This window comes from Emydura macquarii, unplaced genomic scaffold (assembly GCF_026122565.2).
Source record: "Emydura macquarii macquarii isolate MOO-44397 ecotype Brisbane River unplaced genomic scaffold, CSIRO-AGI_Emac_v2 contig_1836, whole genome shotgun sequence".
NCBI lineage: Eukaryota > Metazoa > Chordata > Testudines > Chelidae > Emydura > Emydura macquarii.
In genome coordinates this window covers 239,328-258,575 of record NW_027131973.1, presented here as the reverse complement: position 1 = coordinate 258,575, position 19,248 = coordinate 239,328, and the positions used below count along the sequence as shown (strand labels likewise).

Here is a 19,248-nt window from a genome sequence, read left to right as displayed (position 1 = left end):
GCCAACCTGTGGAAATTGTTGGCCAAAACCATAATGGGGGTTCAAAAAAGAACTAGATAAGTCCATGGAGGATAGGTCCATCAATGGCCATTAGCCAAGATGGTCAGGGAGGCAACCCCATGCTCTGGGGTCCCTCAAGCTCTGGCTGTCAGAAGCTGGGAGTGGACGAAATCTTGACCTAAATAAAAATGTTTCCCTTCATCCACTTTTGGGGGTGGGTTTTCACAGAAAACTGATCATTTTTCACTGAAAACTCCATTGCCATGGTGCCCCCAAAGATGCAGCTGCCTGGACCCCTAAGAGAAATCGGAGCCTTTTCATCTGTCTTTTCATTGTAACAGCAATGAAGGTTGCACTGATTTGAGTCTATAGCTGCACTCTGGGTATAGAAAGGTCTAAATCTCCCTCCCAGACTATGGCTGGGGTTTTTTGCCTCACCAGTTATGCTAACCAGCCTTCCACTCCCTATGCAGTCCTCTATGCTCTTTACAACGGCCTCTTCAGCAGATCCTGTGGCCAGTGGCTACTGTGACAGGCCCCAGTAGCACATCACCAATGAACCTGTGCTCCCAGGGAGCTGGAGAGGGTCCTAGAGCAGTTGTGGAGGCACAGAGATTGTGGGTGGGAGGGCCTGGCTATCAGGGGATCACTGAGATCTGTGCATATCTTTGGGAATCCATGGATACTGGGTCACCATGTTAATATCTCTTGGAGATGGGAACGGACCTTCCCTACTGGAACGATCTGAGGGAAATTTCCAGGTAGGAGCTGTGTGGAATCTTCTTCCTGCACTCTGGGTTTGAAATGCAGGAAAGGAGGCTGCTGGGTAGAAATCTGAACCTACATAACTATTATTAGTATGATTTACTGCTTTTCAGCAAGATTGCACCTGTAACAGCATCATCAGTAGCAGTCGGCTGCCCTCGAGGGAGCCCTGTGACTCCTCTGAGCCGTACGCACAGCGCTGACAGCCTGGATTGCAGGAATAGAGCCTGTGACAGAACTTATACTGCTGTCCAGTTTGGTGGCATCACCGAGCATCCCCTGGGATTGGGCTTCCTGCAGCTTGCCATTGGCCATGCTGGGGTTAAAGCTGGCACACACTGAACCAATCAGCTGAGGGTCCCAGGTGGTCAAGTGGCCCCTAAGGAAATGGGCAAACATGCTTCATAAGGACAGTTCCACCCTGTCTGAGCAGACACTGCCTGCTGCCGGTGAAAGCTCTCCCGCTGACTCCTTCTCCGTTAAGGTGCAGACCTCTGCTAGCAGCTGCTCCCCTTCTCACAGGCATTGGGTACGTTGGCAGGTTTCTCTGTCTTTAAATCTTTCACACACCAAGGGAAGGGTAAAGGCTGCCAGCTGTTGAATTGGACAGATGTTCTGTGCAGCAGCAGCTGACTCTGCTTGGCTGTGGGTGTGACTCAGTGAGAGGGGCTGGAGAGAAGGTAGCACTAGGTAGCTGGGGGACCCTTCACTCCATGTGCCCATGGTCTATGGGGGATCATTCCAGGTACACAGAAACCCCGGATTCAAACTGAGCTCCGAATGTGAAAACCCCAATGACCTGAGTCAGGATTACTCAATGGGTACCATTTCTAGAGGTTCAGTGTGCTCTGGGCCAGAAAAGACCCCTGGAATATGAGGATTTCCCAAACCACCTTAAGTTTATTTCCTTTTGTGAATTTCTGTCCTATAGCAACCCCTCACAGTTACAGGGCTAGCTGCATCTCTGCCCCCCTCTCTGGTCTCTGAATGCCAGATGTCAGCCTCATCCCTTTCCCTCTCCTGGGTGGATTCCCACCATTCTCCCACCCTCACACTGGATCCTGGGCTACAGAACAGGGTGGGTCAATTGAGCTTGCCCAGCAGGTCAAACTTGTTCTGCAACTTTGGGAGTCTGTGACCTGTGGTGACCAGCCGGTCTTCTTAAACCAAATTATCTTTTAATCTGAACAGTTCGAAAAAAGTGTCACATGGGAGAATAAAAGGGTTTTAAAACAACAGACTGTACATGTCTCTTATCTCAAGGACTCAGGCAGAACAAGCATCTTCTGACTTACCCACGCTTTGTGTGTGTGTGTGTGTGTGTGTGTGTGTGTGTGTGTGAGAGAGAGAGAGAGAGAGACAGTTTAAAGAATTTCTCAGCACCAGCTGCCCAACCATTGAACTGACTCCTAGCACTGGAAAAACAAGCTGTGTAACTTGGCAGGAGCCTGGAAATAGGATGGTCTCAGCGTGAAGCTCAGGTGCTCTCCCTTAATCTCCCTGCAGTGAGAGCTGACTTTTCTTGAGCTATTGTTTCCCTTCCTCCTTGTTTTCCAGCAGCCTGCTATTAAACTAGGACTATATAATACAGTGCACAGACAGTCAGAGAGAGAGAGATCAATAGATGAATTTCATCTCTGAAATAAATTTTGATTTCCATGAATACTCATGCATTTCACATTGCTGAGTAACAGGTGCTGGGTTACAATGTACTAGAGCAGTGGTTGTACTTGGTGGTTATACAGTGGACTAGACCAGACACAGGGCTTTTGCAGACTATGTGTTAGATTTCCAAAGTTATTTGCACCTGCTTTCGAAAGTTTGTAGGGGTCCGTGGTTGAAAACCAGTGTAGTAGAAAGTGAGAGCCCAGGAATAAATATTGTATATGCTGATCCGAAAGCCTGCACCACTCCAGATAAAGGCTGCAGATTGACATAATAGAATCTGAGGAGAACCAGTCAGCTATAAAGCCAGGGATAGAGAAGCTACTAGCTGCAGAAGAATCCATAGACAATGAAATGAGGGCTGAGAGGCTCCAATCTTTTAAAGTTCTGAAGAAATCCAGATGACACGCTACGTTGTAGGTCCCCCTCTAACTTGAGAAATCATCCCTAAAAGAAGATCCGAGGGGAAAGAATGGGTTCACATGTGTGTGCTAAAGTATGGTTCTGTTATGCCAAAACATTTCATCGTATATTTTTGTTGATCTTCCTTGACCTTCTGGAAGACTCTAGATATGCACTGAGAGCAGAATGATGTCTCCTTCAATGTTATCTAGTCTCCTCTTACTTTTCCTTTCAGGAAGTAAAGTTCAAAACTCCTTGGACCAACACAGTACACCATGTTAGCTGGCAATGACACCAAATTCCATCCTGCAGTGTTCATTCTCACCGGAATACCTGGGCTGGAAGATGTCCATGTCTGGATTTCCATCCCCTTCTTCTTAATGTATGTTATTTCCATATTAGGAAATTCAGTCATTCTGTTCATTATAAAAACAGATCCATCCCTCCATGAGCCCATGTACATTTTCCTTTCCATGTTGGCCGTTACAGACCTAGGCATATCGTTATCCACCATACCAACGACACTGAGCATCTACTGGTTTCATTCTAGGGAGATCAGCGACGATGCCTGTTTTGCCCAGGTATTCTTCATCCACTCGCTTACGTTAATTGAATCATCTGTGCTCTTGTCCATGGCCTTTGACCGCTTTGTGGCAATCTGTAACCCGCTGAGATATGCTTCCATCTTAACCCCACCAAGAATAGCCAAGATGGGACTGGTGTCTCTGCTAAGAGGGATTGTCCTAATATTACCACTCCCCATTCTCCTGAAACAGCATCGATACTGTAAGGACAGCATCCTCTCTCAGTACTACTGCATGCACCAGGAAGTCTTGCTGTTGGCTTGTTCGGATACCAGATTCAACATCATCTATGGCTTCTTTTTAACAGTCTCTTCACGGGAGTTGGATGTGCTGCTCATCCTCCTATCCTATGTGATGATCTTTAGATCAGTGCTGAGTATTGCATGCCATGTGAAGCGCCTCAAGGTCCTGAATACCTGCATCTCCCATGTCTGCGTCATCCTTCTCTTCTACACACCACATATTGCCTTAGCTGTGATATATAGATTTGTGAAGAACCCTTCTCCGATACTTCTGCTTGTCCTGGGCAATGTCTATATGCTGGTCCCACCCCTGATGAACCCAATCGTTTACAGTGTGAAAACACAAGCAATTCGTGTGAGGATAATCAGGGCATTCGTCAAGTGAAGGGCCAGTTCATCACCCATCTCCAGAGAATCAAACCCCCTGTAACTGGCTTCTTGCTATCCCCAGTCTCCACACTGCAGGAGGAAGCTCTGGGAAAGTAAGAATCCAGCCTCACAGGCTGAGAGGCTGGTCCTGTGGTTTGTGCACTGTTCTGCGGGTCAAGGTCCCAGGTCACACAGGATGTGTGTGCCAGAGTTTGGAATTTTTTGTGTGTTGCCTAAATCCTGGTTCCCTGCCTTACCCACAAAACCCTCCTATCTTTTCCCAGCCACAGGATAAGAGCACAGGGTCACGACCTAAAACTTAAAGTGATGAAAACTCTTCTCCTTTTTGTGCTCCTGTTGCACACAGCTGTGCGTTTCCCTAGTTCAGCCAGAAGATTGGGTTTGATGTTGAAATTGCTGAGTGAGTTGCTAGGGACTATGCGATACAGAAGGTGAGACAAGATAATCACAGTGGTCTCTTCTGGCCTTAAAATCTAGGAATAGTTACATCGCAAATGGCAATTATTTCAACAGAAATGGTAAGAGGTGAGGGGGAAGATCGTGGGGCTGTCTCTCGTCACCCAGCATAATTTTTAGGTTAGTGAGTAGAGTACTCATGTGGGTTGTGGGAAGGCCCAGATTCAAATCCCCCCACTTGACCAAACCTGAAATGGAGTCACTAGAAACTAAGAAAAAAATAAGATTTGGTTCAGCCTAAAACAATTTATTTTTTATTTTTTCAGAATTGCCACCGGACCAAAAAATCAGTTAGGATTGGCTCTGGGACCCCTTTCAGGGGATATAAGCACCCCAAAATTTGCTTTAGCCCCCGGCAATAGCCACCTCACCTGGCACAAAGGGTGGCATGAGCCACTCTCCAGCCATCCAGCTCTGCGTGTTGATGATATGAAGGGTTGTCATTAAGGAAACTGGCTCATTACATGAAGGGAGCTCCCCGTACAGTGACACCTCCCTCTGCAGGCTGGGAAGATGAGGGCAGGAATCAGTAGTGGACCTTTGAGAAGCCAGGGGAGATTCCTGGAAGTGGATCTGACATGGCCCCAGGAGCATCCCCGTCCAGGGAAATAGGAAGTCCCGCCCCTCCCTAGACCAGCCGGGACTAGAAGTTGGAGTCTGTCACAGAGTAGGAGCCCCTGGCTGGGCACCCCTTTCCCAGGGCTGGGTCCAGTGCTTGGGAGCTACAGAGGCCTTGGGTTGGCTGTGTGTGCACCTGGTGGGGAGGGTTGTATGTATGGTGTAGTGTGACATATGCCAGGGAACAATCTGGACTCTTTGAATGGCTGTGCCCCCTTCATTCTCCAGCTCAAGGTGGCTTTTGCACTGCTTTGCTGATGAACAACACAACCCGCCAGCCTCTGGTCACTCATAGCCCTCAGCATGCAACGTTGTGTGAATGCTCTCACAGCCCCTCATGAACTACACACAGAGCAACACCTGCCACTTCACTAGGCCCAGCCTTGCACCCCAGAAATGTGCATCTTGTACTGTCCAGTCCGTTCACTGTACAAAGCAAGCTCATGGAAATCCGTTTTTCCAGCAAAAGATAATAATTATGCACCAGCTTTGCTGTTTCAAGCAGAGTTTCCCGCACACTTTGACCCAACCACACTGGTTAGGATAAAGCAGTGAAACAAGTTTATTAACTACAGCAAGAAGGATTTAAAGTGATCACAAGTCATGAGGCATAAAGGTCAAAATTGATTGGGAAAGAAATAAAAAATAAACACGCTTTCTTATTCCTAATCTTTACCAAGTGAAGTAAGATTTGAAGCAAACAGTTTTTCTCACCCCATTGAATATTGCAGGCAGTTCACAGATCTTGGTACACAGGATGGATTTCCTTCCCAGTCTGGGACCAATCTCCCCAGTTCAAAGTCTTTCAAGCAATCTTGGTTCAGTAGAGATGTTGGAGGAGAGAGGTAATGAAAAAGCCATTGTTTCTCATTTTGAGCCCTCCTTTTCTCCTTGAGTAACACCTCCTGCCCTGCTGGGTGTAAGCAAAGCATTGTCCTGTGCATGCACGTGAGATTCAAAGTGTAATTTGGGTCTGACTCTGATCTCCTTTACAGTGTAAGTCAAGTGTAATGCTACTGAAATGAATGCAGTGACTCTGGATTTGCGCTGGTGTCACCGACAACAGAATTTGGTCCTTTGAGTTCAATGGGGTTATTTCCTGATTTTCACTGAGGTGAGAGTATAAGGCCAATGTGATAAATCTACCCCTCATGTGACACCATTGAAGGCAATGGGAGCTCTGTGTGTAGAGATTCCAAGCTCTTTGGGGCAAGGAGTGTGTTTTTGCTCTGTGTTTGTGCAGTGCCTCACACAATGGGGTCCTGGTCCATGAGCACAGCTAGCTGGTGCTACGGCAGTACATATAATGATACTTAATAATAAGTGAAGGAAAAAGCCCCTCTTCATGTCTTTCAATAGCTGCTCTGAAGTGATCTTTACAGCTGTTGAGATTACATTCAACATTGTCTTGGGAAAAACAGAACTGCCTTCCTATTTAGAGCATGATTTTCAATAAATTATGTTCAATGTCCTAACAACAACAGCAAGGAAATGGGAAAGGAGCGCTGATTCCGCAATGACTTCCTTAAATTATATCAGTGCAATGTTATCAACCTGACAAAAATGAAATTTGGCCTCTGAAGAAATCTTATTACATAGTTCTTCTTTGGAAATTAATTGAGAAAAGATGCCACATCTGGCCCCCATCTCTCTAACAATGTAAACCAAAACTCTGGATCCAAACTCAATCTCACTTTGAGTGCTTCAAAACCTGTCAAAAACTATCTGGGAAAATACTTTCTGAAAGGTAGATTGACAACAGAACACAGAAAAATTATTATTAAATATAAGAAAACAACTACAAACAGAGAAATGCTTTGAGACAGTGAATTGTTTGACCAGTATCTACAAAGAGAAATTCTCCCTTTCCCTTGAGAACAATCACTCCTTTGGAAGAAGTGTTATGATTGGATGTTCTTTGCATGGAGAATTTTGCATATCCATCTACGGAAATGTTTGGTTTGGGGCAAAAGTGGGATACACAGGTATCCAAGGCGTTGAAATGCTCTTTCTGGGATGCAAGATTCATCGCTGTCTTGAGGATCAGAACATAGGACAGAAGAATGATCATGGCGTTCAACCTTAATGTGCAAATGACAATAATCAAGCCATACAAGCTGTTGACTGTCCTGTCTGTTACAAGAAAGTTTCATCGCATCCTCATGCAAACCATATGAGTGGGAGAGCACATTGAATCTGCAGAAGGGGAAGCGATTAATAAGGAAGAGGAGTCGGAAGACTACACAGATGCCCCTAAATAAAATTGCTACTCCTATTTTCCCTGTTACTGAATTAGTAGTAGCGAGGTCTCTCTCAGAGGATCATGTATTGCAATGAAACAATCAAAGGCCATTCATCCAAAGATATGGATGAAGAATATCTGGATGATGCAGGCATCAAAAGCAATTTCCCTGGCATTAAACCTATACATGCCACTCAGCATTGTTGGCAATGTAGGCCCAGATCGACAAGGGCTAGTAAAAAAGGAAAATGTACAAGCGCTCATGGAGGCTTTGCTCTGTCCTGATAACAAAGAGGATAGTTACCATTCCCTACCACTGTCAGGACGTATGGGGGACACAGAGGGAAAGCATAGAGAAGTTCTGCTCCCACATTGCAAGGGCACCTATGTGGATGAATATCTGATGAGTGAAGATGCTATTATTGACTGTCGACATAATGTCCCAGTAACGTGCCTTTCGGTGTCAGAGCCCTGAAATAAAAACATTGTTCACCATATAGACCCATAAGCCATAAAGACTGCCAAAAATGCTGTAATACAGCTTCATGCCTCTGTTAGATGTCAGTGGCCCAGATCCTCTGATGGTGGAAACTGATGTCCTTCCACTGATGTCAAAGGGACTACTCCTATTCACACTGTCTGAGGATGTGGCTTAGTGTGAATTAAGCTCATTAAAGGCACCTGATTTTCAGTGAGTGAATCCTCAGGACTTTTGCCAGTCTTGCCTCTTTAAAGTGTCTGATGTTGGGCACCTCAAATGCATTTAGAAAATGTTGGCCTCAATCATGATTTATTTCACTCTTAAGGTACTGAATTGAACAGAAGGGCTGAAATCTACCTGTGCAGCCCCCATTCATATGGCCATCCAACATCTTGGCAGATGAAAGGAAACATGATGAAGTCAGTCAGTGGTGCTTGGCCATAGTGTGGGAGAAGAGACCAATGCGCGAGTGGCAGACCTTCCCACAGTGGCTACAGGTTCACTTGTCAGATACAGGTTTTAACGCCTTCTGCTTCCTGGCTCGCCTGTGGTCCTCAGCTTTGGCTCTCCCATGACCCGGCTTCTCCAGAATGAGAGGTTGTGGGAAGGGCTCTCCCCGTTGTCAGGGGAATTCTGAATTTCTTAAGACCCTTCTTGACCTTGTCGCTGTATCAGAGCTTTGGCCTTCCTCTGTGTCGCGGGTAGTCCTTGAGTTGGCCATAGAGCACAACCTTCGGCAGATGAGCTTGAGGCATGTGCTCCACGTGTCCCAGCCAGCAAAGCCTGCGATCGGTCAGTTTTTCTACATAGACTGTAGGCCGGTTCTCTCAAGGATCTTGTTATGAGTGATCCCCTGGTCCCAAGAGACTCTAAGGATTTTTTTGAGACAGCGAAGGTGGAAATTGTTCAATCTCCACTACTTCTTGGAATATACGACCCAGATTTTACAGCTGTAAAGGAGTATTCTAAGAACACGAGTCAATAAACGGATACCTTTGTATTCAGGGTTAGCTGGTTATTGTTCCAGATGTGTGAGGTAAAGTTTGCCAAAGGTGATGGAGGCTTTTCTGAGTCTCGCATCAAGCTCTGTATCAAGGCTAAGTGAAATGGTTAACATTGATCCAAGATAGTAGAAGTGATCCAGACCTTCATTACTGACGTAAACTTTAGGTGCGACGTTACTGCCATGTGACATGACAATTGTTTTCTTAATACTGATTACCATGCCCAACTTGATTCATGCATCAGGGAACTGCCCCCAGTCACACCTCTGCAATCAGATGGACATCAGTGGTGTAATGGAGGACTTTGCAGCTGTACATCAGGGCAGAATGGGACCCATTGCTTGATTCCAAAAAGAAAGTAGGCATCTCTTCCAACCCTAATCTTCTATGATTCTATGATTTTCCCTACTGAACGTGCAATTGTTTTCATTATTGTTTGACTAGAGAAGATTTACCCCAATGTCTGTGAAGTAGGAAAGAGCACACTGATCATTGTGAAATCCAAAGATAAATAAATACACAAATAAACCAATGGTTTCAGTGGCTGTTATGAAAAGTCAAGAAATTGCCAAAAGATCGCCTGCAGCAGTATTAAAGGACCACAGTTTTGACTTAAATTAAGGGTTTGTGTCCATATGAAAACAATACCGCTTTAATGATACTGGTATGGCTAGAGCAGTGCAACCCTCCCACCTCATCGTGGATACACCAAACCCTCTGCTCGCAAATGTTGACATTTTTAACGGCAACAGTGATATGTACGATAGAGGAGAGAGCAAATGAAGATAAGAGAGAGAGTCTGTCTGCCTCGGAGAGATCTCAAAGCTGATTGCTTTCTACCCCGTGATGGAAAATAAAACGGCAGAAGAGAAAACTACAAACATAAGCTATCTCTGTAGGTCATTTCACTTTCCAAAGGAAGCAGAGAGGTAACTATTACTTAGACATAGCCAAGAGAGGGCTTTTTTTCTGGGTGCCCTGCATAAACTGCATTAAAAATAAGCTAACAGGAGGGTTAGGTGCTTAATGTCCCAAAGTTAGCCCAAAACTCTACAACTATCTGCAGGGTATAAACAGCAGAGGGAGGTACACATGGGCTTGACTAGAAAGTCTGGGGATGAACTTCAGTGAGGCAAAATTAGGATTTGATATCGCACCAACTTCATGAGCTACATGAACTTTGTTCTATTAACAGAGGAAAGAATCTCCCGAAGGAAGGGTAGAAAGCTCAGCTCTGTTAAATGCAGGCTGTGCAAACTCACTCGGGCTCAACCCTGCGTTCACAGAGACAGGAACTGGACAGTCTGATAGTGCTTTCCATTACTAACTTGTATGACTCAGGGCCAGATTCCCAGCTGGAGTAAATCTGTGTGGCTCTACTGAAGTCCATAGAGCGATGCTCATTTACACCAGTCGCGGATTTATTTCTTAATGGTGATTTAAAGAGATAAACGTCAAACAGATCTGGATTCTGGGGGCATCTAGTAATAGCTTTAAACTCGGAAGAGCTTCCCAACCCACTGTCTCCTCAATCTCTACAGATAGCAGTTCTTAATTCTCTCCATTGCAAGCTGGTTGTGACCCATCCCACGCCCAGGGCAGCCACCTGATAATGCCAAGGTCAGGGCAGGCTGTAAAAAAAGGGACCATATTCTCCCAGCACTGGTGGGTGACACTGAACCCAGGCTTCCCAACCAGACACAAACTGCACTTCTGAATCCCCACAGAAGCCAGTACACAAATATACACACACACCCCTTTACTGCATTTCAGCTTCTGGCTCCCAAATCAGCACTAGGTCCAGTAAAGAGACAAGTTATTTAAACTCTATGCTTTTTACTAAAAAGGTTCCCTCTGACCCCAAGGGGTCAGCCACAGTACCAGCTCAATATAAGCTTGGATCTTACCTAAAATACCACACTGCCAGCCAATTCTTTAGTAACTAAAACTAAAGATTTATTGTAAAAAGAAAGAAATAATCCATAAGAGAAATGTTAAAGGATCAAAGCAAATTAGATACATACAAATGATTAAAAGTCACTTAAGGTAGCTCTGTGGTTTGGGCGCATGCTTTGTATGTATGAAGCTCTGGGTTCAATCCCCAGCACTTCTAGTTTGTCCTGCTCTGAGCAGGGGGTTGGACTTGATGATCCCTTCCAACTCTAATATTCTATGATTCTAAATTTCCACCACCCCCTTAAAGTATATACATCAAGTTTCTGGGAGAATTGTGGAGTTGCAGGCTTGTACAGTTCCTCTGGTATACATCCAACATATGGATGGGTTTAAGTCCCTTGGTTCAGTTGCAAGTGAATTGATCCATAGGCAGGTGTGTGTCTGTAGCTCAACAGGAACAAAGACAAAATGGTTTCTGTGCTTGGCCTTATACACCCTTTGCCCTTGGCCATGCGGTTCTCTGGAATATTACAAGAACTAAAATGGAGTCCAGAGTCACATGAGCCAATCCTGGCAACTCTTCAGGTCTGCCTTTAGTTTCTTCCTGGGCCCCTTGCATCCCTGAGTGTCTTAATGGGCCATTAAGCAGGCTAGTGTTCTCCCGCCATCCTATCTGGTTGTTGCCCAGGCAGCACAATTTGAAATACAGCTATCTCAAATATATCTATAACTTCCATTTCACATATTACACATGGACATAAGTATCATCATCTGACTTAGCATATTATAACCTTTCTAACAGTACCTGACATGGCGTATCTCACATGAATTATTATGATTTTGACACATTGATTTTAACCAATATGACAAATGCTCTCCTCCCCATCTACCCAGCATGACACCCCCAATGCGAGACTGGTGTAGAAAGGAGTAATCAGAGCTTCTGAATACACCCCAAACCCACCCCCTCATACAAACAGCATGACACCCCCCATGCAAAAGTGATGCAGAAAGGAGCGTCCCTAGACACTGCTGAATGCATCATAGGAACTCTCCCTCTTCAGTTTTCAACGTGTTTCAAGGGTTTTACAAAGTATCAGGCACATGGTCCATTTTTACAATTCTTGCATTAACAACAAATTACAAGATTTAACATTGACAAATATTAACAACAAAATCAAGTTTAGCTAAAACAGGCTTTTTCTTTGTAAGGTTCATTATGGAGTTAACAGTGTTATTCAATCCTTTACACACATTTGTATGGGTTCAGTTAGCTCATAGTGGGTTCTTGGTGTGGAATTTATGCTCCTCTTGTGAGATCTTGTAAATCTGCTCTAAACCGTGACACATGCTCCCCCACTGGTTGTTCTGTCACCTCTACATTACCCTCCCAGAAATCACAGATCAGATTCAGGGGTCCCCTGACTTGCTTCGAATAAACCGGCTCAAAAGGAGCAAACCCTGTAGATTCTTGGGGTACACTTCTATACGCATACAGCAGATAAGGTAACCAGACACCCCAGTTATTCTGGAGTCTGTCCACATACATTTTAGCATGGCCTTCAATATCCCATTAAATCTTTCTACCAAGCCATTGGTCTCTGTATGACAAGGGGCAGCTTTCAAATGACTTATTTCACACCTTTCCCATAGCTGCTCAAACACTCCCGACATACAACTGGCATCCTGGTTTGATAAGATTCCCTTGGGAAACTCCACCCTGCTAAAAGTAGTAAACAGAGCTGAGGCCACTATCTCAGCCTTAACATCAGATAAAGCCACAGCCTCAGAGTACCTGGTGGGAATATCCACCCACATCAGAATATACTCCTTCCCGTTTCTGGAAGGTTTAGGGAGTGGCCCCCCAATATCCATAGACACTCTGGCAAACACCTCCCCAATAATGGGCAAAGACTGCAGGGGTATCTTCTTAGGACCCTTCAAACTCCTGTGCTCCTGACATAAATCACAGCTTCTGCAATAATTCCTCACTGTGTCAGACAAGTAAGGCCAATAAAAGTTTTGTTTCAGCCTGTCACATGTTTCTCCTATGCCCAGATGTCCTGCAAAGGGATTGTTGTGAGCAAACTTTAACACCTCAATTTCATATCCCTCAGGCACTATAAGTTGATGGCAGTTTTTTCCATGAGGCTGTTTTTCCCCTGGACAGAATTCTCTGTATAGCAAGCCCACATGCATGGAAAATCTGCTTGCTTCCCCTGCTGGGGCAAGGCTTTGGACCCCCATTCTGGCCCCCTCCAAAGCAACATCCTCCTGTTGAGCACTAACAGATTCATTCTGACTTTCACTCAAATTCAGAGCCATTCCAGGCACATTCAACCCGCCTTCAGCTGGCCCCATCGGAGAGGAGTCCTCCGTGCTAACAGCTATGGGTGATCTTTCTCTCCCCTGCAGGGCAAGTAATTTGCATTTCCCGCCCACATACTAGCTAGTTCAAGAGTTTCCAAAGTCTTAACTGTTATCTGATTCAAGTCTGGGCCTGGTTTTAAAGAGACATCAACCACTTTCACTAGCCTTTCACAAACAGGGTTCCGATGTTTTTTCACTGCCAATCTCTGACTCCACATAGCACCAGATGTACCTGAGTCCACTAAGAGACTACACAATACACCCACAGCATTCAGCGGTGAGAGTTTGCCGTCCCTGTCCCACCTCCCCTTCTTCCAAGAGATCAAGTTCACATCTGTCCTGCTGTGTAACTATAGCTGCCCAATCCTTCCTTTGAAATTGAGACACTATCTGTTCATTTACAGAGCTAACAGCCTGGAGCCATTCAGGTTTTAACATCATTGTCCTTCCACTATAACAATCAAGCACAGCCACTGGGTTACAGGTTGTTTAAGCTTCCTGATAATTTTTACTTCATCTGGAACCTTTTTCAAGGTATTCAAACTGGACCTTTCTAAAACAAAGTCAGTGAATCCATCCACCTGTGAAAAGTTCTGGCCGTTAAAAACTGAACCAAGTCTCTTAACATATAAACTATTTCTTGCTACAGGCAGTGACCCCTCCTGACCTGACTTAATCACTTTGCTTTCACACCCTTCTGTTGCAGAAAACTGCTTGCAAGAGCCAACGGGAGGTTTTTTTCCCTCAGGAGCAGTTTTAGACAACAAGCCACTCTTCACAGAAATGTCTCTTCCCTCTTCAGCTAGAGGTTGCTTTAAAGAGACTTTTCCCTGAGCCCTCACAGACTCTTTCTGGGTTTCAGTTAAGTCCAAGACCAAATCTGAGATCACTGGCACCCCCTAAATTAGCGTAGGTGGAGAGTTACACCCTGTCTGCTCTGTAGACAGAACCTGGGAGATGAACTCTTTCTCAGCAGATAACATCCAAACAATCTGAAATTTTCCCTCTTTTGTCACACCCTACATGGCTGTTCCCAGACAAACTTTTGGGGACCGAGGTATCTTCCCCCATGGGCAAGTCACTACCCCCAACAGACACAGGCTTAGGAACACTTCCTTCCTGGGCCTCAGTTGAATCCAGAACCACCTCTGCTATACCAACTGATAAATCCTCCACCAGCATAATCTGAACAGTACTTTCTGCTTGCTTCACAGATGGTACATTGGGGATCACCTCCCCCCCAACAGATAAACTGCTATTGGTAACACTCATATAATTTGAGATTTCTTCCCCTTTGTCCCAGTCCACATGGATGTTCCCAGACAAACTTTTGGGTACCGGGGTAATTTCCCCCTTGGGCAAGTCATTACCCCCAACAGAAACAGGTTTAGGAACATTTCCTTCCTGGGTCTCAGTTGAATCCAGAATTCCCTCTGGTCCAACGGAGAAATCCTTTATCAGCATAATCTGAGAGGCCCTCTCTGCCTGCTCCACAGACAACATACAAGAGACCAATTTTCCCCCCTCAGATAAACTGCTACTCTTGCCAGCCAAATACTTTGAACTTCCCTCTCCCCTGCCCCAGCCCCCCTGGCTGCTTAAAGACAAGTTCTGGGAGACATTTTTTCTTTCAGCAGATAAATTGCTTTTCTGACCATACAAGATGCTGTTTTCCACCATACCAAGGCTAGAGAAATTCTCTTCCTTGTCACAGCATACCTGGCTAAATACAGACAGTTACTTGCATTCATGCACCCCCCCCTTCACAAATTTCCCCATTGATCACTGGTAACACAGGTGACTTACATTTATACTCCCTCTGGGACTGGGTGACATTAACTTGGTTATATATATTTACCACACCAGCATTAAACACATCAACAACGCTACAAACCGGAAAGATTTTTTCCCAATTGCTGTTAAGAGAAGCTGGGCTTCCAGAAAGATGCAGTTTCTGCTTTTCCAGGATCTGGAGTTGGAGTCTGGTTGCTTCTCTCTGTTTTTGATATTCCTCCATTTGTCTCTGATGCACTTTCTCTTGTCTTTGATGTTCTTTTTCAGCTATTTCATCCATCTTTTGGAGTTTGGAAATTCTTGCCCAGATTCTAGTCTCGTCCTTCTGAGCTTCTCCTCATAATCTCTTTCTCTCTCATGCTGAAGACCCAGTCCCTTGCTCCAGGCTTGCAGCTTGATTGCTCTATCTCACCGTGAATCACTCATCCTGACTAACTTTAACCTCTAACACTCTCAGTATCAAATTTTAAAATTTGGAATAGCATGAGGTTCTGATCCAAAACCCAAATGTTCTGCTTCTGTGGATCCTACTAAGACTATGCCACTGTTACCCGTCCTATGCTGAGGCTAGCCTCCTGAAAATGCCAAGGTCAGGGCAGGCTGTATAAAGGGAGCAGATTCTCCCAGCACTGATGGGTGGTACTGAAGCCAGACTTCCCAACCAGCCACAAACTGCACTTCTGAATCCCCACAGAAGCCAGTATACAAATATACACACACACCCCTTACTGCATTTCAGCTTCTGGCTCCCAAATCAGCACTAGATCCAGTAAAGAGACCAGTTATTTAAACTCTATGCTCTTTACTACAAAGGTTCTCTCTGACCCCAAGGGGTCAGCCACAGCACCAGCTCAATATAAGCTTGGATCTTCCCTAAAATACCATGCTGCCAGCCAATCCTTTAGTAACTAAAATAAAGATTTATTGTAAAAAGAAAGAAATGAACCATAAGAGAAACGTTAAAGGATTAAAGCAATCAGATACATACAAATGATTGAAAGCCCATATACATCAAGTCTCTGGGAGAACTGTGGAGTTGCAGGCTTGTACAGTCCTTCCGATATACATCCAACACCTGGATGGATCTAAGTCCTTGGTTTCAGTTGCAAGTGAATTAATCAATAGGCAGGTGTGTGTCTGTAGCTCAACAGGAACAAAGACAAAATGGTTTCTGTGGCTTGGCCTTATATACCCTCTGGCCCTGGCCATGCGGTCCTGTGGAATATTACAAGAACTGAAATGGAGTCCAGAGTCACATGGGCCAATCCTCGTAACTCTTCAGGTCTGCCTTTAGTTTCTTCCTGGGCCGGTTGCATCCCTGAGTATCTTAATGGGCCATTAAGCAGGCTATTGTCCTGCCGCCATTCAATTTGGGTTGTTGCTCAGGCAGCACAATTTGAAATACAGATATCTCAAATATATCTATAACTTCCATTTCACATATTACACATGGACATAAGTATCATCATCTGACTTAGCATATTATAACCTTTCTAACAGTACCTGACATGGCATATGTCACATGAATTATTATGATTTTGACACACTGTTAACCAATATGACAAATGCTCTCCCCCCCATCTACCCAGCATGACACTGGTTGCCAACCGTCCGTAAATTTCTGGACAGTCAGTAAAAAAAGTTACAATATTAACACTGGCCATAAACTCATAAATAAATGAAAATTTCTGTGAAATTGGGTAGAAATAAAACACACTGTATTTTGACATTTATTGTCTACATTCAGAATCACTTCTTGTATCATAAAAGTACATAAACCATGACTTTATCAATTTCCTGTTTTCTATTATTGCACATGCCTAAAGAACCTGATCGATCAATTAACTGCAGCTAAAACAACTGCAGAATTCCGAATCCTTGTGTACGGAATATCACGAGCACAGAGTTTATATTTGTAATAATACCACAGGTAATTTGGTCGTGAAAATGTTTGTAAATGAATAAACACTTTTGTGACATATTGTATTGTGTATGGTATTTTTGGTGCTGTCAGTAAAAAAAATAAACTTCAGATCTTCATGTCAGTAAAAACCAAATTGCAAGGCTCGCAACCCAGATGGAGTAAAGTGATTATTTCCCGCTATTTGACACTGGTGAGGCTACATTTGGAGTATTGTGTCCTATTTGGGGCCCCCCACTACAGAATGGATATGGACAAATTGGACTGAGTCCAGAGGAGGACAATGAAAATGATTAGGGGGCTGGAGTACAAGACTTATGAGGAGAGGCTGAAGGAACTAGGCTTGTTTCGTCTGCAGAAGAGAAGAATGAGGGGTGATTTGATAGCAGCCTTTAAATACCTGAAAGGGGGTTCCAGGGAGGATGGAGCTAGGCTGTTCTCAGTGGTGGCAGATGACAGAACAAGAAGCAACAGTCTCAAGTTGCAGTGGGGGAGGTCTAGGTTGGACATTAGGAAAAACGTTTTTACTAGGAGGGTGGTGAAGCAGTAGAATGGGTTACCTAGGGAAGTGGTGAAATCTCCATCTTTAGAGGTTCTTAAGCTGCGACTTGACAAAACCCTTGCTGGGATTATTTAGCTGAGGTTAGTCATGCTTTGAGCAAAGGATTGGACTAGATGACCTCCTGTGGTCCCTTCCAACTGTATGATTCTATGATTCTATGACCTGCCCTTAGTGAATCCATGCTGACTGTTCCTGATGACCTCCCTCTCTTACAAGTCCTCAAAATCGATTCCTGGAGGACATGCTCTAAGATTTTTCTGGGAACTGAGGTGATGCTGACAGATCTGTAGTTCCGTGAATCATCCTTTTTTTAAGATAGGCACTATATTTGCCATTTCTAGTTCTCCAGGACTTCCCCCAGTCACCACAAGTTTTCAGAGATAATGGCAAATGGCTTTGCAATCACGTCAGCCAACTCCCTCAGCACTCTCGGATGTATTCCTTATTGGATAATTGGATAATTAGGAAAGCCAAAAAAGAATTTGAAGAACTGTTACCCAAACGCTCAAAAAGTAAAGAACCTGCCAGAAAACCAGTGGGGAAACTGGATGATTAAGATGCTAAAAGAGTACTCAAGGAAGATAAGACTGTTGCGGAGAAACTAAATGAATTTTCTGCATCAGTGTTCACGGCTGAGGACTTGAGGGAGATTCCCAAACCTAAGCCAATCTTTTTATGTGACAAATCTGAGGAACTCTCCCACAATGAGTTATTCTTAGAGGAGGTATTGAAACAAATATATAAATTAAACAGTAATAAATCACCAGGAACAGATGGGATTCACTCAAGAGTTCTGTGAAATGTGAAATTTGCAGATGATGAAAAACTACTCACAATAGTTAACTCCGAAGCAGACTGCGAAGAGTTACAAAGGGATCCCACAAAACTGGGTGACTGGGCAACAAAATGTCAGATGAAATTCAATGTTGATAAAAGCAAAGTAATCCATGTTGGAAAAGAGAATCCCAACTATACAAATAAAATGATGGCATCTATATTACATTCAAGAACATTGAAGAAAGAGATCTTGGAGTCATTGTGGATAGTTCTCTGAAAACATCCCCTCGGTGTGCAGTGGCAACCAAAAAAGCTCACAGACTGTTGGGAATCACTAGGAAAGGGATAACTAGACAGACAGAAAATATTGTATTGCCTGTTTATAAATCCAGTGTACACGCACATCTTGAATACTGTGAGCAGATCTGGTCACCTCATCTCAAAAAGACACATTGCCATTGGAAAAGGTGCTGAAAAGGGCAACTAAAAAGATTAGGGGTATGGAACTGCTTCCACATGAAGAGAAATGAATGAGAACTAGGAGTCACCAAATGAAATGAATAGGCAGCATGTTAAAGACAAACAAAAGGCAGTACTTCTTCACACAACGCACAGCCAACCTGTGGAAGTTGTTGGCCAAAACCATAATGGGGGTTCAAAAAAGAACTAGATAAGTCCATGGAGGAGAGATCCATCAATGGCTATTAGCCAAGATGCTCAGGGAGGCAACCCCATGCTCTGGGGTCCCTCAAACTCTCGCTGTCAGAACCTGGGAGTGGATGAAATTTTGACCTCAATAAAAATGTTTCCCTTCATCTATTTTTGGGGGTGGGTTTTCACAGAAAACTGATCATTTTTCACTGAAAACTCCATTGCCATGGTGCCCCCCAGCTGCAGCTGCCTGGATCCCTAAGAGAAATTGGAGCCTTTTCATCTGTCTTTTCATCGTAACAGCAATGAAGGTTGCACTGATTTGAGTCTATGGATGCACTCTGGGTATGGAAAGGTCTAAATCTCCCGCCCAGACTATGGCTGGGGTTTTTTGCCTCACCAGCTCTGCTAACCAGCCTTCCACTCTC

At 44.4% G+C, this 19,248-nt stretch overlaps 1 protein-coding gene and 1 pseudogene across 1 annotated transcript; one reads left to right on the top strand and one right to left on the bottom strand.

Annotated features, from left to right (window-relative positions):
• Positions 1-3,107: 3,107 nt before the first annotated feature.
• Positions 3,108-4,043, top strand: LOC137159288 (olfactory receptor 51G2-like). Its single transcript, XM_067557446.1, has one exon. The coding sequence runs from the start codon at positions 3,108-3,110 to the stop codon at positions 4,041-4,043; it is 936 nt and encodes a 311-aa protein (XP_067413547.1).
• A 2,783-nt stretch (positions 4,044-6,826) lies between these two features.
• On the bottom strand, positions 6,827-7,671 carry LOC137159286 (olfactory receptor 51G2-like; annotated as a pseudogene).
• Positions 7,672-19,248: the final 11,577 nt, after the last annotated feature.

Bases quoted from the DNA above. Each gene is read 5' to 3' on its own strand.
- LOC137159288 (XM_067557446.1), top strand. From the start codon at position 3,108: ATGTTAGCTGGCAATGACACCAAATTCCATCCTGCAGTGTTCATTCTC.